Below are 19851 nucleotides of genomic sequence, written 5' to 3' on the forward strand. Positions count from 1 at the left end.
TTGTGCACTCTTTACTAGACAATAGTGTTACAGTTCGATCCAGGGAGAGTGCTATATAGAGCATCACTTGTGCACTCTTTACTAGACAATAGTGTTACAGTTCGGTCCAGGGTGTTTGCTATATAGGGCATCACTTGTGCACTCTTTACTAGACAATAGTGTTACAGTTCGGTCCAGGGTGAGTGCTATATAGAGCATCACTTGTGCACTCTTTACTAGACAATAGTGTTACAGTTCGATCCAGGGAGAGTGCTATATAGAGCATCACTTGTGCACTCTTTACTAGACAATAGTGTTACAGTTCGGTCCAGGGTGTTTGCTATATAGAGCATCACTTGTGCACTCTTTACTAGACAATAGTGTTACAGTTCGGTCCAGGGTGAGTGCTATATAGAGCATCACTTGTGCACTCTTTACTAGACAATAGTGTTACAGTTCGGTCCAGGGTGTTTGCTATATAGAGCATCACTTGTGCACTCTTTACTAGACAATAGTGTTACAGTTCGGTCCAGGGTGTGTGCTATATAGAACATCACTTGTGCACTCTTTACTAGACAATAGTGTTACAGTTCGATCCAGGGAGAGTGCTATATAGAACATCACTTGTGCACTCTTTACTAGACAATAGTGTTACAGTTCGGTCCAGGGAGAGTGCTATATAGAGCATCACTTGTGCACTCTTTACTAGACAATAGTGTTACAGTTCGATCCAGGGAGAGTGCTATATAGAGCATCACTTGTGCACTCTTTACTAGACAATAGTGTTACAGTTCGGTCCAGGGTGTTTGCTATATAGAGCATCACTTGTGCACTATTTAATAGACAATAGTGTTACAGTTCGGTCCAGGGTGAGTGCTATATAGAGCATCAATTGTGCACTCTTTAATAGACAATAGTGTTACCGTTCGGTCCAGGGTGTGTGCTATATAGAGCATCACTTGTGCACTCTTTAATAGACAACAGTGTTACAGTTCGGTCCAGGGTGTGTGCTATATAGAACATCACTTGTGCACTCTTTAATAGACAATAGTGTTACAGTTCGGTCCAGGGTGTGTGCTATATAGAGCATCACTTGTGTATTATTTAATAGACAATGATGTTGCTCCACGTATAGCTACCCTAAGCATAAATGCGGTGCGTTTCAGAAACTGATATCTCTTGATCCACTCACAATATTCACAAAATAACCTATTTTTAACGTGAAAGAGTGGTTCCCTTATCTTTACATGCTGTTTGCTGTCATTTACCTGCTGCATTTTCTGATGGCGCGTGCTTTGTCTAAAGTCAGACCCCTGAGCTCTCCTCATGACTTTCCTGGCCACCTTTACAGATTCCACATGAGACATTCCAAGCTCTGCAGCATGTATTTTCTCTCTTCCTGGACCACAGGCACCACCACACCACAAAGGCACCTCATGCTGTTCCTTTCTCAGAATATCTTGCTTGGTCTCCTGATGACGTCATCTGCAGCACAGGCTGAGGGTCCAGGGTGCCACCTTCCCACCCCAGAGGTCAGTGGGCTTTCCAAAGACGGGGACATCCTGCTGGGTGGCATCTTTCCTCTCCATGACGATGTTGAATATCAGGAACCCACCTTCACCACGCGGCCTGCGCCCCTTACCTGCCAAAGGTACTGTCAGAGACGATGTTTTCTATTGTTACTCATATTGTGGTCACTCTCTGTACATCCAGCTGATATCATCAAAAGAAAGGTCCTCAGTTGTGATGGCTCAGTGGACTAATGCATGCACTGCAGGAATCTGTGTTTAAATTTATGATAACAGCTGTTTATTGTCAGTCAACTCAGTGCTAATCATTGTATCCACCTCTGAAGGATGAAAGGCCGAGGAGCCATCTGGATTTGAACTTGTACCCAAGTGGTCAAGCATAGATCCCTACATTTGACACATTATTTCACTGAGCTGTCACACTCACCCAGCAGGGTTGGGTTAGCACTTTGATTCCAAGGGATGTAAGATGGAACAACACATGCAATTACAACACATGCCTTTACAACGTGGTAAGTACAATGCATAGTCATTACCACACAAGCACCTACCACAAAATGTTTTTACCACGCATATGCTTTTACCACATGTATCTTTACCATGAAAATTTCGTAGTAAAGCCATAGTTGGTAAAGGCATGTGCATGGTAAAAAGCAAAGGTAAGTATAACATACATACAAACACACCTTTCAACCCAAAAACCCTACCTACCCTAAACCCCCCAAATTACCGTACCACCACAAAACCCATACCCACCCTAAAACCTAAACCACCCAAATCACATATCCACCCTAAAGCCTAAACACCCCTTACCACCCCAAATTCCATACCCACCCTAAAACTTAAACACCCCTTACCACCCCAAATCCCTTCCCCCCCTAAAATACAAGAAATGCCCTTACCACCCCAAAACCCATACCCACCCTAAAATCTAAAAATGCCCTTACCACCGAAAACCCCATACCCACCCTACAACCTACAAAAGCCCTTACCACCCAAAACCCATACCCACCCTAAAACCTAAAAATGCCCACCCTGAAACCCAAAAACACCCTTATCGCCCAAAAAGCCATACCCACCCTAAAACCTGAAAAATGCCCTTACCACTCCAAAACCCAAACCCACCCTAAAACCTAAAAATAACCTTACCACCCCAAAACCCATACCCACCCTAAAATCAAAAAACACCCTTATCACCCATAAAGCCACCTCAAAACCCATATCCACCCTAAAGCCTAAAAATACCCTTACCACCCTAAAACCTAAAAATGCCCTTACCACCCCAAAACACATACCCACGCTGAAACCTAAAAACACCCTTATCACCCATAAAGCCACCTCAAAACCCATATCCACCCTAAAGCCTAAAAATACCCTTACCACCCCAAAACCTATGCCCACCCTAAAGCCTAAAAATGCCCTTACCACCCCAAAACCCATACCCACCCTAAAACTTAAAAGTGAAATTACCACCAATAACTGTTATCCACCCTAAACACTATATATATATATCACTCAACCCACTTAATACTTTACTTACCTTTACCACGCATACACCTTTAACACTGATGCCTTTACAACGAAATTCGTTGTAAAGGCATGTGTGGTAAAGGTATATTCGTGGTAAAGGCCTGCGTGGTAAAGCCATGTGTGGTAAACGCATATGTGTTTTAAATGCTTCAGGGTAAATGCACTTCGTTGCATTCACCGCGTTGTAAGTGATGTTTCCCACTTAAAAGAGTTTCTTTGGCCTGTGTTTGGCCATTAATTCAGACATATTATAAATCTTCTCCATGTAACAAGCTATTTTCAGACTCTTTGGAGGTGGTTGGCCTTCAAATCCTTATAAGCCTTGTTCTTCTTGACTTAAAGGTGACAGATCCAGATCCTTTCCTCTCAGTGCTATTATTTTCCGATCTTTGCAATTGATCAAAGCAAGAAACACAGAATTAAACTTTTGTCACAGAACAAGTCAATTTTCCATTGGGGTAGAATGAGAGATGACAACATATGAGCTATCCTTTGATCTTGCAGATTCAGTCTCCAGAACTACCAATGGCTGCAGGCCATGGTGTTTGCCATCGAGGAGATCAGCAGGAGTTCAGATCTCCTACCGAACATCACACTGGGATTTCGGATCTATGACTCCTGCAGGATCCTGCAGCGATCCCTAGAGGGGACTCTATGGATACTGGCAGGACAAGCAGAGCCTCTCCCAAACTTTAGCTGCCAGAGGACGCTTCCAATCATGGGAATCATCGGTGATGCTAGCTCATCGTGCTCCATCGCCATGGCGCGAGTGCTGGGTCTTTACAGGCTACCCCAGGTAAGAACATGACAACACATCAATAGTTACTCATTGTCCATGCGTAGAAGGTCTAGACTTTGTGGGTGATTTTACACACCTATTTTAGAAATGGGCAGATATGTTTGTATGTAGAACCATGTGGAACTGTGAATAGAGCATTAGAGAGGTAAAAACTTCAAAATGGAGCAAGCATTTTCTGTAATAAATCCTATTTCACTTTTAAAACTCAGTCTAAGTATTTATTTTCCCATCGCCCATCATATGACGGTATTTTATATGTTGCCACGTTGCTGGAAGATATTGCCAGGGTAAGTCAGTCTTGTGCGGTTGTCCTAAAATAAGTGTAAATGCCATATCCCCTACTTCATACTTTGCTCCAACTAGAAGTTGAGAGTATACTTCTCTTTCTCCACTTTTTGCACCAGGAAGTACTATCAGCTTCTAGGTGGTAGTAATCACCTGGAAAAAAGAGAGCGCATGGGTAATACCACCAGAAATAAATATTTGCTCATGATACTCGCCACTTCATACCTATGAGGACATAATCAGGTGCAAAAGTTCAACTGATACCAAGAACAAACTGTTTTGCACTAAAACAATCCGTTTTGCGCAGTTTGCATTAGATAATCTCTAGCAGGACACTGACATACATACAGAGGAAGGTTCTGATGGGTTTATGCCACATGAGGCCTCAGTGTAAATGCTCATATTAGACCACGGAGACCGGGTCTCGCTACACTGACTTTGCCATGACCACATGTTTGCATGGGGCAGTTATACAAACAACGCCAAACCTAAGTGTATCGTCTTCAGAAAGCTCTACTGCGCTACTTGTTGTAGCAAACCATGTGTAAGCAGTAGAGGAATTTCTTACTTAATTTGATTTAGGACTAAGTCCATCTGAGTTATCTACAAGTGTGCCTTGGATCATTGCTTTGCGCATGCCTTAGAGTGCTACTAGCGCTTCTCCCTCCCAGCTGTTGAACGGGGTAGGAGCGGCGCTCCCAGAAGAGAGCGGGACACCCTCTCATACTAGGTACATGGACTCAAAATATCAAACTGGTGGTGTGTCCCCTGAATATGGAATCAACAGTATTGATGGGGACAGAATATTGAAAATAAAATATCTACAGGTAAGTAAGTCTAGTTTTTCAATACCTAACTCAACATACATGTACCTACGCAATACATATATCTTCAAGGTATGTAGATGTGGAGTTAGAAATAGTAGATTTATACTTCGATATTAATATGCCGCAATAGTGTTGGTGTTGATATTTAGTAGTAAAGTTGAAACAGGCAGTTCCAACCATGATGCTTACAAAAGACCTCATCCTTTAGAAGTGTTTATGTGCCTATTAATCCGCCATGGACGTAAAAAGCCCTCTTAATGTTATTTTCAATTCTGCTCTTTAACAGATCAGTTTTGTTTCAACCAGCCCGCTCCTGAGTGACAGAAAACAGTTCCCTTCCTTCTTTCGCACCATTCCCAATGATGACTTTCAGTCCAGAGGGCTGGCTCGGTTATTGATACACTTTGGCTGGACATGGGTAGGTCTGCTAGTTGAAGATAATGACTATGGCCAACATGGTGGCCAAATATTAAAACAGGAGCTTGAAAGGTTGGGGGCATGTGTAGCCTTTTTTGAGACTATCATCTTGAGTAAAGCCAACAGGAATGCCTTTCACATCATTCAGGTGATTAAAAACTCAACTGCTACAGCCATTGTCATCTTCGCTACTGATGCCGGACTGCTTCCTTTAGTAGATGAGATGGTAAGATACGGAGTGAATGGCAAAGTGTTCATTGCCACTGAAGGCTGGTCCATATCTTCCACTTTGGCAAAGGATATGTACTCAGAGGTTCTCATCGGCACCATTGGGCTCACAATATACGATGGACCTGTTCCGGGATTTGAGGCACATCTAAATAGTGTCCATCATTCCAGATCTGCGAAAAATGGTTTTCTTCCAATGTTCTGGGAAGAAGCTTTTGGATGTAAGTGGAGGGGTCCAGACAACATAACTAGCACATGGGATAATACCACAGAATGGTGCACAGGGGATGAAAAATTGGAGAACGTACATATTGACTACAACAAAGTTTATGATACACAAATTGCATACAATGTCTACACCGCTGTTCAAGCCATTGCTTGGGCGTTGCATGATCTAAATTCTCACAGGCCGGAGGAAGAACAATTTTTTAATGGGACATCAGTTAATATCCAAGAAATAAAACCATGGAAGGTACTCTTAACATTTGTACAAATATTATTTTTGCATGTCTATATAACTTGAACAGGACACAAGGATATCAGAGTGCTTTATGTAAGTTAATCAAAACTAGAGGGATACTGTTCCTAATGAAAAAGATACTAGAATGCTACACATTCATGCATGTCAAGCAGTAGGGGAATTACTCCCCTGATTTTTGGTGCCCTCACACATCCCAAAAAGCGATGTCATGCTTCATCATCGGGCTGCTCCTCTAGGACCGGTGCTGCAATGTTCTACGGGACCCTGGAAGGGTCACTTTAGCAGAGATCTTTTTATTTGAAGCTGTAGTGTGAGAGTGTCCTAAGATGTGAGGTCAAATATGCAGAGCTAAGTGTGAGTGAAAAGAAAAGTGAATGACTAAACCTGTCTAGGAGTTGGCAAAAGTCATTCATTTACATGGTACTCCTGGCGTGATTAAAAAATCCACCAAACTCAGCCATTGAGGGCTACTCTGGGAAAGTAATGGACCCACATAGCCATAAATGTCAAAAGTGAGTAAAGGTCAACATGTTTCGGTCCTGCCGATCCAGGAGAATCAGATCCACAGCGATTCCTCAGGACCACAAATTAATTAAAGTTCCCTAGTTAGGAGCTACAAATGTCAGCTAAGTGGTGCCTTAATGGTTACCACTACAGGTGTAACAGGTGACCTCTATTAATGTTCAGTCTAAAAATATAAACTGTTTTTATAGTACCGTTATGGACATAAAAACGTCTGACATGTGTGAACGTCAAGCCCTGGAGAAAGTCGGGACAGAGCCCCATAGGTCGTTAGCGGAGGGTAGCGTTCAGCTCATTCTGGGGGAGCAGAAGGCCAGGTAGGTCGTCCGCACGCGACACGCCATAATCCTCATTGAGTCAGTAGGCCTATTTTTTAATTTATTGATGAATCAGAAACTTGTTGTCCCATAAATTGCTACTGTCAGGGCAGTGAATTGTACATTTTTATGGGAGATAACTATATTTTGTTCAGTGAACTCATCTAAGTAACTGCACTAGTGTTATTTTTTTTATATCTCACACGCAGATAACACAATACATTAAGAAAGTCCATTTCAAAAACAAAGTTGGAGAAGAAGTGTTTTTTAATCAAAATGGTGAAGTCCCTGCACAGTACGACATTGTAAATTGGCAACGGAGCACAGAAGGAGGAATCAGACCTGTAGCGGTTGGGAGGTATGATGACAGAGCCCCTGAGGGAAAGAACGTCATCGTCAACGTAACAGCTGTCCTATGGCCCTCACAAACCAATCAGGTAAGAGAAAAGACAGAATAAAAATTCTATTTAGAGAGGTACTCCAAAGAGGGAATTACAGCCCATGAATACAGAGGACAGCCACAAGAACACGTGTCCGTATTTAAGTAATTTACACGTCACTGACCTATCCCAAAAAGCAGCCAATCACATTATGCAGAAGAGTCAGTGTACACTAAACAAAAGGAGAGTTAAATGGAAGTGTAGTTTGTGGGATTAACAGAAATCAGGGTTTTAGTAGAGTGTATGGGGATATGCAATTTGATTGGTTAGGTGTTAAGTTTTTAGATATGTATGTAAAATACACATATAAACTTTCAGGTAGAGATTTTTTTGGGCTCAAGTGGCAAGTTTACATTGTAGGAAAGTCCTCCTTATTGCCCTGGTCACCCCCAAAAGTTTTGGACAGATACTGGTGGTTACTGACTCTTGGCTGTGCCCTGGGTACTGCTTACCAGTCCCAATGCCAGTGCTCTGTGTAAAGTGGATATGCAAATTAGGCCAATTGAAATTGGCAAAAGTGGCAGTCTCAATCTACCTATAAGTCCCTAGTATATGGTAGGGCAGGTAGGGTTAGGGACCCCGTGCACTGCTGAGGTGGCCAGTGTCATTTTAAAGGCAGGGCTGCCTTGCTGGCTACTTTTAAATAGATGTTATATGCAAATTCGACTTTGGATTTAAAAGTACTTCCAAAGTCTTAAACTACCTTCTTTATACATATGTCACCCCTAAGGTGTACCCTATGTGCCCGTAGGGTTGGGTGCCATGTAACTATAAGTAGGGACCTTACAATTTTTTTTTATAAGCCCTGGTGAGGTAAAATAGCCAAATTCGTTTTTCCCTCACTGTAGTGTATGGCCTCCATAGGCTAAAATGGGGAGACTTTATTTTAATTTACAAAGTCCCTCTAAGTGTCAGATACTTCAAGTTTGGTATCAAATTAATTGTTATAATAAATCCCTCAACGTACAATTGCTGGATTTAATTTAACTTGTTCAGTTAAAGAGTTTTAAACTCTAGCTAAAATGTTTCCTGTCCAGGCTGCCTCGATGAGATGTGAAGTGGCCTGGGACGAACACAAAGAGATGTGCCTGGGGGAGGAGAACTCCCCTCAGCTGATTGAGGCAGGAAGGGGGAGGGCTGCCAAACTAGTCTTCAAAGGCAGGGAAGGACAATTGGATCAACACAGCACCTCCCTCACATCCTGCAAACCCATACAATTAGGCGACCCCCTTGATTAGATTAGGAGAGGGCAAGAGGGGTGTGTTTAGGATTTTTAGCCACACCAGTGGGTGGGCTCAGCCAAATGAAACCTCCAAAAATCACTTTCAGCCATGATGGATTTTTTAGGAATGTTGATCCCAGGGATTGATTTTTGCCACACTTCCCAGGAAGTGGTCATCAAAGGGGGAAGGACCCTGCATTCTATTGTATAGGAAAATCCCAGTTAAGATGATAAGATAGTAAGAAGGTAGCTGAGTGTTGGACTTGGCCTTCCCTGCAAAGTGTTTTGCTTTTACCCCCTTGTTTAGCTGAACTTGTTCTTGTAGGCCTTAGGACTTTGTGCACTTTACCACTGCTAATCAGTGCTGAAGTGCTTGCGCTCACTCCCTAAAAATAGCAGAACATTAGCTTATAACTGATTGGCATATTTAGGTCACTAGTAAGACTCTAGTAAAGTGGTATGGCATACACCCAGGGCTGAAAAATAAATGCTACTCGGGGCCTGCAGCATCTATTGTGCCACCCAGCCTTTGTAGCTTGTGAGCTGTTTTAAACTGCCTATTGTACTTGGCAGAATAAACCCAATGGCCAGGCCTAAAACTTTTCTTTAATATATATACATCATCTCTGAGGTAGGACCCAAACAGCCGTAGTGCAGGGTGCGTTGTATTTAAAAAGTCGAGCGTGCATTTTCATGTTCTACATGTCCTAGTAGTGAAAAACTCCCAAAGTGGTTTTTCACTACTGTGAGGCCTATATTTCTCCTAGAGTAACATTGGTTTGCCGTTATAATGTTTGTTTAGGAGCAAATCAAATTATCATGTTTGGTGCCTAAGGAATTGTAATTTAAAATCTTCCTTAATGATAAAGTTTGATCTTAAGTCACAATTCTGAAAATGTCACTTTTAAAAAATTAGCATTTTCATGTCCTCACTCTTTGGTGTCTTCAGCCTGTTTCTGGGTCACATAACTAGGTGTAGTTGGCAGCCGTCCTTTTTGAATTCCTCACAGACAACTACACAATAAAGTGACAGGTGTTTGAAAATTGGGCCATCCAACCAGAATGGAGTATGTGCAACTGTGCACAGCGCCAATAACACTTCAAAGACACTGCCTCAGCTCACACAAAAATAACTTAACACTAGACTTTTGTGACTGCTGACAGGCTGTGAGCAGGGCAGGGAGGCAGGACTCAAGAAGTTTATTCCACTTCAAAGCTGGCACAAAATATAAAAATAGGACCCTGACACCCACTCTTCAGTTCACTTCTTGAACTGTGGAATGACTCTTAGAGGACTGCCCTGCTGCCTGTGGTCTGCTGTATACTTCAGTGGACGGCACCAAGAGAACTGCCCTGCTGCATGAATCCTGCCCTATGTCATCAAAGGTCTGCCTGCTGCTTGAGTTCGGCTTTTCTGCTTGAACCCAAGACTTCAATGCATATATGACCTGCTGGCCAACATCATCTGATCCCACAGTTTCAACATAATCTCCTACACAGATGGCACCCAACTCATCCTCTTACTCACTGACAACCCCACCACCACCCAAACCAACCTCCACAGAGCATGGCAAGCATCACCAATTGGATGAAGAACAACTGCCTGCAGCTGAACACTGACAAGATGGAAGTACTGATCTACGGTAACAACAGCAACACATGGAACTACTCTTGGTGGTCATTACACCTAGGACCCTCACCCACTCCCTTCACCCATGCCAGAAACATCAGCATCATCATTGACAAGAAGCTCACCATGCAAACACAGATCAATGCCAACTCCTCCACCTGCTTCCTCACCTTGAGCATGATAAGTAAGATCTTCAAGTGGTGCCCCCGGCACACAGGATGCACCTTGACACAGGTCCTCATCCGTAGCCGTCTGGACTACAGCAATGCTCTCTACACAGCAGACACTGCACACCTCCTAAAAAAGCTTTAGACAATGCAGAACACCACAGCCAGACTCAACCTCGACCTTCTCTGATGAACCCACATCACAGCCCACCTCTGGTAACTCCACTGGCTCCCTGTACAGAAGAGATGCCAATTCAAGCTCTTGACCCACACACACAAGGCTCTACATAACCAAGCATCCACCAATATCAACCACTGGCTGTACTTCCACCAACCGTCAGGAAGTCTATGCTCTGCTTCCCTTTTGCTTGCCCATACTCTACCGTAGCAGAAGTGGAGGACACTCCTTCTCCTACTTTGCAGCACAGACCTGGAACATCCTCCCCACGCTACTCTAGACCATAACTTCCCTTCCAGAATTCCAAAGGGCCCTCAAGACCTGACTCTTTGAATGTGCCTCCGGAACCTGAAAGCACCTGGATACCCTCTAGGGTGATTAGCAGCTCTTTATAAATCACGATTGATTGTTTTACTTCCGAAATGACTCAAAGGGATATTTGGCTGGGTTCCTGACCAGAGCCTCAGGGAAGAGAAGGACCCAACCATCTTGAACCTGTACCTGGACCCATCCTTAGTGAGTACTGACTCTCCAACTGGACCCTCTCCAGTTCTAGATTTTTGTACTGGTGCTGAAGTTACTTAGAAAACTCAAAACCAGAACTTGGAATTTAGAAGATTATCTGTCAAAAAGGGCTCTGAGAACTGAGATAAAACTGGGACCTACCTGCTTGCTGATCCACCTAAGCTGCATCACTGGTTGGCCTGACTTTGAAGCAGCTCCACTGCATTCTTCTCCACTGCAGCAAATCTTGTTCAGGGGCTCCTCTCAGAAGGGATATCTGGCCCCTTGGAGCCCTCATTGGCTACAGCCTGCTGCTTCGTCCTGCTGGAGAGTTTTCAACTTCCAAAAAAGCGACTAAGAAATCTTCACCACAGCTTCATCCAGCAGCTCCCTGACGATGACTCTTTCTCCTCGGACACGTCAACTGCCTTGCACTGATGAAATTTACCTTCTCAGACATTCTTCTTCTGAAATTATTCTAACTCTGATAGGAAGTGGAGACCAGGCACAATCCACTTTTTGTATCTGAACTGCTTTTCATCGCTGTAGGCCATAACTTTCAACGTTACCCTGATCTCGCACAACTAGACGTCCACGGGTGGCAATTTGTTTTTTTCGGTGCTATTTTTCACTATAAACTTCAAAAATGCATACCTGACTTGATTTTTGTTCCTTTGGTGTCAAATAATTTATTCAAATGTACTCTATTGTTCTAAATTGGTGTGGGTTTTTTTTGCGTTGTGTTTTCACTTTATCACTGTTTAAGTGCTTCATAAGACAGGACCTGCTCCCTTCACCGCAGACTACCTGAGTGACTCCAAGGGTCTTGTGGCTGACCTCCTGTTCTGAGATACAGGGACACAGCAAGCTCCAGAGGACTCCTGGCAACTGCCCAGCTGAACAGCTGCAACTGGATTTCCTTGGACCTGCAACTCAACCTGCCTGAGCCCTGCTGGCCTCTGCTAGAGTGAGTCCCTGACATCCAACATCTGCCTCCAGAGTTCCTGGACCCTTGGCTGGAATCAAAGTGCACTCTAAAGAAAAGGAGAAATGCTGAAGTTTGTACACTTCACGCCGGACTTTTAGAAAGTAACTTTTTCAGCAGAACTAAAGCGGTCCCTGTATGAGGCCCAGCACTACATTCATGGGAAGCCTGTATATTGGGGATCCAATGCATTGGCCTGGCTGCTCGATGCATCCTCGATGCCAGACATCACAAGCCCTCATTGATGGGATCTTCAACAATAACACAGGACCTCGCACTGCAGTCTCACCTCATCTTGGAACTGAAGCATCACTTTAGCTGCACGACACACCTTTAGTGCGGATCAGTGGAATGCTCTGCAACTAAGATTTAATATCCATTGTTAAGCGGGCCTAACTGTGTCCCTGTAGCTGGCCTTGGCTCCATTCAGGTCAGCATGAATGTTTGACTTAGGCCAGGTCCTGCGCTACCAGCTACCCACTTTTGGTGCTTTCTGCTTTTTGGTACTATTTTCACTAAAATCTTTAAATTTGCATATCTCAAGTTTCATTGATTGGATTTTTGTCAATTTGGTCTTGTATTATTTATTAAAGAAAACTCCATGTTTCTTGGTGTGGGATGCTTCTTGTGTTGTGTTTTCACTATGTTACTGTTTGAATTGTTGCACAAATACTTTACGCATTTGTCTCTAAGTTAAACCTGACTGCTCAGTGCTAAGCTACCAAAGGGTTAAGCGTAGGTCAATTTAGTGTTCGCTTGTGTCTCTCCCTGACAAGGATTGTGGTTGTTGCTTGACCAGGGCTCATCCTCCAGTCAATCAACAATCCAGTTTCTTACAAAGAGGTGTAGGGGCACTTTATTAAATCAGAAATAAATAAGTACTTGAATGAGTATACTGGTGCAGAGCCGAGTGCATGTTTTTAAGACATTGCGCAGCCTAGAGTCTAAGCAAGGACAAAGGTAACCTAGAGCTAGCTATTTCTGCAATGCAATGCTATCGTGAGAAACCATGGCAAAAACAGAAAGCCTGTTTTAAAGTTTTAGTGGACTGGTTATCCTGACACAAATGTGACTGATATCTCACCCACCTAATTACAATCCACTATATTTGCTATGATACCTGTAATGAGACAGAGAGGGTATCTGTCACATTTGTGATGAAGTACCCATTTGCTAAAGTCTAAACCAGGCCTAGAGTTCCTTGAAACTCAAAATAAACAAAATATTTCAGCACCACTGAGACACCCCATTCGGAGACTCACAACAGGCTTGTTGTATATGCAGATGCACATGTGGAGAAAAGATGAAATAGGAAAAAAGCAATTGAATACGTGCAGATTAGCATGAGTAAAGTATCAGAATGCTGCCATGTGCAGAGCTTGTGGAAAGAATGTGTGCATTCCAAGGGTCTATAGATTCTCATACAAATGAGTAAATGTTGAAGGAGGTAGAAGCCATGTGGACCTAGAGATGACGCAACATTCATACCTTGACAGACATTGGACCTACATGTTACATGCTATTGATGCAGCTCTCTAAGTAAGTTTCAAGTGACCAGAACTGAAAAGAAACAGAGGTGCCAGTCTTTAACCTAGCGGTTAATTTGTGGTGGAGGTTGACCAATGGCACTTCCAGTCCAAAAACAATCTGAACATTCCCACTTGCCCTGTGCCACCATTATGTCTCTTTACCATCTTCAACAGTTTGAAGCCCATTGGCAAGACAAGATAATTTTCCTCGGATGAAACAATATCACATGGGTCAGGCCCTCCTCAACTACCACAACAGGGGCAACTATTACCTTTACTTTTTGCCATCTAATCTTTGCCAAATGAACTCAGATTTACTCTTCTAGAAGGTGAGGATTAACTCTTCATATACTGCACGACCACTTTAAGTATATATTGGCTGTAAATCTAGATTATTTCCTTTGAAGCCCTGACATTTCTCATCCAGTCAAGAGAAAAATCCCATACGTTAGCACTCCCAGTCCCAAGGCTGGCCCCTTGTCCTCAGGAGCCCTCAAACATATCCATATCAGTGCCTCCCCAAACTCCTCACTTAGTGCTCTCCATGCTTAATTTGATTTTCCATTGTTGCTCCATCCTAAACAAACATTTTCAGAAATTAGCTGGCCAAACTCCTCCCCTCAAAACATTTTTGGAACAGTCCCACTACTGATGTGCCCATCATTCAGCCTCTGTCTGCGTACTGAAATACTCTGCCTCGCTCCTGACCCCACAACTCAACAAACCTCCGATAACCTTTGATCAAGCATTATCTAAGGTTTTCTGACTTCCCCAACCTCACCCACACTCCTTTGCCCCTATGATCTGTCTTACTCATGTGAAGTGCATCACACAACAATTTCCTATCCACTGTCAAATACCTCACCATCAAACCTTAATATTCTATTGCTCTGGCCACTTTGCAAATTCTAAATGTACCAAAGAAGGATAGTAAAATGGCACGGCACAGGAAACATGCCCAAAACAATGCACACACTTGCTTGCTGCACTATCTCTTTCAAACCATTCACCATAATCTCCTGCCTCTTGTCTAATTTTCAGCCCTTCTCTCTAGCCCAATCTAGAGAAGCTTGTGAACCCCTGAGTAATTGACAAAGAGACCTATCCCTGGCATATTTCTTGAAATTGATACCAGTGACCAATTTCTGTCTATTGATGACAGCACAAAATTCACAACATCAATGCTCCTTGCTGCTATGCCCATCCTGCTGCTGCATCTACTGTTTCCAAGCTTCTTGGTAAGCACGTCTCAAGCCTGTTGATAAGATTGTCTGATGGATGTGGCAAGCAACACCTATTTCAACTGCAACACCCTCTCCGTCCAAGTGTCCACATCTCCATATACACTGATGTGCCATGAAATTCTTCTAGGGTCAATCCAAGAAATATTGACCAGTTAAAACGAGATAAAGAACTGCCCATCTGATTATCCAGCTACGGTATGTGGTGAGCTCTAAAATAAAATTCCATTGTAAGCACCTCAGCACTAACGGCCTGATTTAATAACAGGGGGGCAGCCCACTGTCTGTCAGGGAGGTGGAGGACATTACATGATTACTGACCCGCTATAATGTGAGATCATCACGCCTTGTGGTGACCTCTGGGCCTTCACAGGAGCCACTGCCATGGCTGCTCCTGTGAAGGCACTGAAGGTTAGGTGAGTGGCCGCCATATTTTAGGTAGCTGCTAACCAAACATTTTTGTTTTTCCAATACAAATTCCAAAGTGAAAGTTTTGTTTTTTTTGTTTTGCAAAACAGATTACTAATTTCCATGAGACCATAGGAGTTTTCTCCCATGGCATGGGGTCATTCATTTCTTTTCTTTTCCGAACAGAAAAAAATCTGACTATCTCACACCAACAGTTAGGCAGGCCGTGTACTCCACCACATTTGTGGGTGAGCTTCTCAATAGACACAACACCCAGGATCATTGGCTCATAACTTGTTTTCTGCTCTCCCAGTTCCTTATTATCAATGATAAACATCACTTTCATGTTTCTAAAAAGCTGTCCCTATAGTCTCAAGTAAGACCTGAAGGAAATCCTAAAAGGTCATGTTTTTGTTGTGTGCTTCGTTACCCACCTTATTTTCCATTTTGTATTGTCCAGCCGCGAGGCTCCTTCCTTCAACACCGAGGATGGAATTCTGGGGTGAGGTTGAACTCTAAGGATCCAGATAAGTTGTTAATATGTTGAGACAGCACTATGCAGTGCGGTTTCTGCTTTGTCTTCATGGGTGACAAACAAGGCACACTGAACCGTCAGCTGCCTGTGATCTAGTTATGTTTGCATTGTCCAGTCAGCCAGCCAATTTTCCACCTCCAAATATTGGTCAGGTCAGAGAGTCCGCTTGGAGCTACTTTGCTTCTCCATTGCTGCTGTCCAGACAATTAACCCAAATCAGCAAATCATGTGCAATACTGGTGTAGGGTTTCAACTTCAAATGGCATATGCCATTTTTTGTAAAACCAGTGTGGCACTTGGTACAGACTTTCTATTACTACATGATATTTAATCAGATGAGAAGCTGACTATGATAATCTTGCACAATTCCCTATGAGGATGTGCAACTATTAACTGGTCCATATGTTTTCATTTTTACCAAGCAAACAATGACTCCCAACGGTGTTGCAGTGCCCTTTTAGGAAAGTTTAGTTGCCTCTGTAGCAGCTAGCATCTTCAGGGTTCTACTATTGTCTAACCCTTTGTCTTTTTCTTTTTCTTAAGGTGATTCCCCTATTCATGCCCCAACAGACTTGCTTCCTGCCTCACACTCCTCTTAAAGGGCTCTCTTGAGCTGCACCTGCCAGCATCCTCCTCTCTATTCTGTCTTCAGATCTCTGATTCACTGCAAATGTATGTTCCACAATCATTGTCTCTTTTCAGCTCTTCTTTTCAAATAATTTATTTCAGGAGTCCAAGTAAACATTTGAAATGCTTCGAAACTGAAGGCCTCACCACCATCTCCAATCGATTCCTGCCCTTTCCTCCTGTCCTGACACCTCCTGTGTCCTGTTATTTCCCCACACATCCCATCAATCACCTCCATATGCGTGCCCTGGGACGCTCACATTTGATTCCATGCTCCAGTTCCTGCCTTGTCCTTTTCTTGCTGATCTCCCTTACTCCTTCATCACCCTTCCTTGCTACAGCTGTTTCTTCTCCCATTCCTCCTCAGATAGGCTGACCTGTTTCTGTTAAAACAGGACAAACTGATTTGTGGCTACATTCTGTGTACAATGGCACAAAGAGCGAAAACAGTGGACTGGAATGTGGCTGAGAGAGATTGTCAGTGCCTGAGCTGAACTGAATGGTTCCTTTCATCACTTTGATCTTTAGTGCCCCTCAATCACTGTTGACTCGCAAGCAGTCACATGTCAACCCTGCTCATCATTGCTGAGATCCTACATTGAAACTAGGTGCATTCTCCACCCCTGGGTTCCTACTCCACTAAAATGCTGTCCACTCTTGTTGCTTTGGCAGTCTTCTCCAAATGTCACTCCTTGCCTGCCCGTAATGCCATTTAGAAGTCTCCTTCCCACGCTCTTTCCTCACATCACAGACTTATACCATCCTTTCGGCCTCTGCTTTGTGCTTATATTGAAACCCTCTCCTTGCTCTCTTATGACTTAGTGGGATCAATGCCTGTGACCCTCCCATGTTATTCACAACACTGTTCCTCATCCCCAGTTGGACCCACAACGTATGGCTCTTTGTCCTGAGGGTGTAGCGTGTCCTGTTCCTCTTTGTCATTGGTCTCCTTCATTGATACTACAGCCTCGATGCAGTGGTGGTGTCCCCTCTAACTGGGGGCCCGACTGCTCTCCTTGGGTGGGAAGGAAGCTCTTGGATGAGTGCCCAGTCTCTCACTTCCTTCCATAAATGACTGCTTGTTTCACTCTAACTTTCTCTGGGACCCTAAACCCTATAGGAAGTTGAGATTGCCCCTCTCTTTCACTGCAGTACTGTCAATTTTGCTTAAGCTCATCAGGTTTACGTTCCTGTATTTCAGTTCTAGTTTTACCATTTCTTAAATGAGGTCATCCTGTGCCTCACTGAGCTCTACCTGGGAATTCAGATTAGAGAAGTAGGACAACAAAATATAAAACTAATAAAACAAACAACCTCTCACCTTCTTGCCTTACATTTCCCACATGAGCACTTAAGGTCATATGCACAACACCAACAAGAGAATTTCAAATGCAATAAAAGTTTTTAATTTTCCAGATCCCTGTTTCTGTGTGCACTCAAAGTTGCGAGCCTGGCTTTTGGAAAGCTGTCAAAGAAGGGGAGCCCGCCTGCTGTTTCCTGTGTGTTCCATGTCCCCAAGGGGAGATTTCAAATGAAACCGGTGAGTGATCAGAAACCTAAGAACCCCACCAGGAACCTCAAACTGATTTTAAACTAAGTGCAAGCTCTTAGCAAGCACTGTACATTATACACATAAGTAGTGTGAATGCTGTCATGGTAACAGTCATCATAGCTAAATGTGGATATTAATTAAGCACTTTTTAATCATCTTCTATTAGATTCAGTGACCTGCTTGAAATGCCCATGGGATCAGTGGCCAAATCTGAAACAGGACCAATGCGTCATGAAGGTTAAGGAATATCTCACCTATGAAGATTTGGGTGGAGGCCTGGCAGGACTATGCCTCTGTGCATCATTGCTTCCACTTGCCATCTTGAAACTGTTCATCTATTACAAAACCACTCCCATTGTAAAAGCAAACAACCGTTCCCTCAGCTACCTACTGCTCTTGTCCCTCACCACATGCTTTCTCTGCTCTTTGATTTTCATTGGTTATCCCACTCCAGAGAAGTGCCTCCTTCGCCAGGCAGCTTTCGGTATCACTTTTGCTCTTTGTGTCTCTTGCATCTTGGCCAAAACCATCATGGTGGTCATTGCTTTCAATGCCACCAAACCTGGCAGTCACTTAAGAAGATGGACGGGTCCTCATTTATCGTACACAGTCATCTTTGTTTGTACACTGCTTCAGGTTCTGCTGTGTGTCACCTGGTTATTCATCACCCCTCCTTTCCCACAATACAATATTTATGCTGTATCTGGAAAAATTCTAGTTGAATGTAACGAGGGATCTTCCTTAGCTTTCTGGCTCATGTTGGGATATCTTGGGCTTCTGGCCACCATCAGTTTCATCGTGGCTTTCTTGGCCAGAAAACTGCCTGACAGTTTCAATGAAGCCACATTCATCACTTTTAGCATGCTTTCCTTCCTCAGCGTTTGGATCTCATTTATTCCTGCCTATCTCAGCACCAATGGAAAGTACATGGTGGTCATGGAGATTTTTGCCATCTTGGCTTCAAGCTCTGCTCTGCTTTTCTGCATTTTCTTCCACAAAGCCTACATTATTCTGCTGATACCTGAGATGAACACAAAGGAATATCTGTTGGGACGAGAAGTGGGACAAAGAAAGGGCACTGTTGTAGTTTCTGTTTTAAGTTTTGATGACAGTAGATCTTACCATGATGTTTAATGGTTATCCTTGAGAGGAATTTAGATGCAGTCACTCATTTTAAGATATTACTGGAATCAATATAGCTGGTATTATTTCTCTCTGTGCTAGGAAATTGAATGTTCATGTATGGTTATCTATGTGATGGTTATGTGTGTGTATGTGTGTAGTCTCCCCTGCAATTATAATTTTTCAGAAAATTCTGGTAATAAAAATCTGTAATTGATTATTAGGAACATCATGCATGGTCTGACTACAAATGTGCTTTTGAATGTTGTACAACATTTATAAATGGAGGAGGTAACACTCCACACCGGCTAGCATGCACTTACGCAACTGTCTCATGCTGTGAGGTGGCAGTAACTAATTGGTGATGCTGTCTGAATTTGGATGCCATAAACTCTGTGATCTTTTGGATTGCATTGGGTAGTTAAATCATACCTTTAAATGATGCCTGAGATTGGATGACCACTCGCACATGGCAAAACTCCAGTTTTGTGCTGTGTAAATGCCCATGCCCGAATTCGTACCGCTTTATATGGAGTGGGACAGTGTAGTGGGTTCACGATACGACTTGTGCGGGCTATGGTTATAAAAGACTCCTACTATACCAGGTGAGGTTTGTACGTGCTCTTTATTTTCTTCTTGATAAGGAATTAACGTATATATATATATACATATATATATATATATATATATATATATATATATTGTTGTCTCCTTAGGTAATGTCCTAGGGTTTCCTTGATCTTTGTCACAGGGAATAATATTTGATCTTCTTCTTTCAGGTCTTTCTCCTCTGGACG

At 43.1% G+C, this 19851-nt stretch overlaps 1 protein-coding gene across 1 annotated transcript; it reads left to right on the forward strand.

The window, feature by feature from the left end:
• The first annotated feature begins 1454 nt into the window (after positions 1-1454).
• On the forward strand, positions 1455-19066 carry LOC138267207 (extracellular calcium-sensing receptor-like). Its single transcript, XM_069216061.1, has 6 exons — positions 1455-1630; positions 3543-3834; positions 5236-6066; positions 7124-7351; positions 17797-17920; positions 18099-19066. Exons 1-6 carry the CDS (start codon positions 1455-1457, stop codon positions 19064-19066), a joined length of 2619 nt encoding a protein of 872 aa, XP_069072162.1.
• The last annotated feature ends 785 nt before the right edge of the window (positions 19067-19851 follow it).

Source organism: Pleurodeles waltl, chromosome 12 (assembly GCF_031143425.1).
Source record: "Pleurodeles waltl isolate 20211129_DDA chromosome 12, aPleWal1.hap1.20221129, whole genome shotgun sequence".
Taxonomy (NCBI): Eukaryota; Metazoa; Chordata; class Amphibia; order Caudata; family Salamandridae; genus Pleurodeles; species Pleurodeles waltl.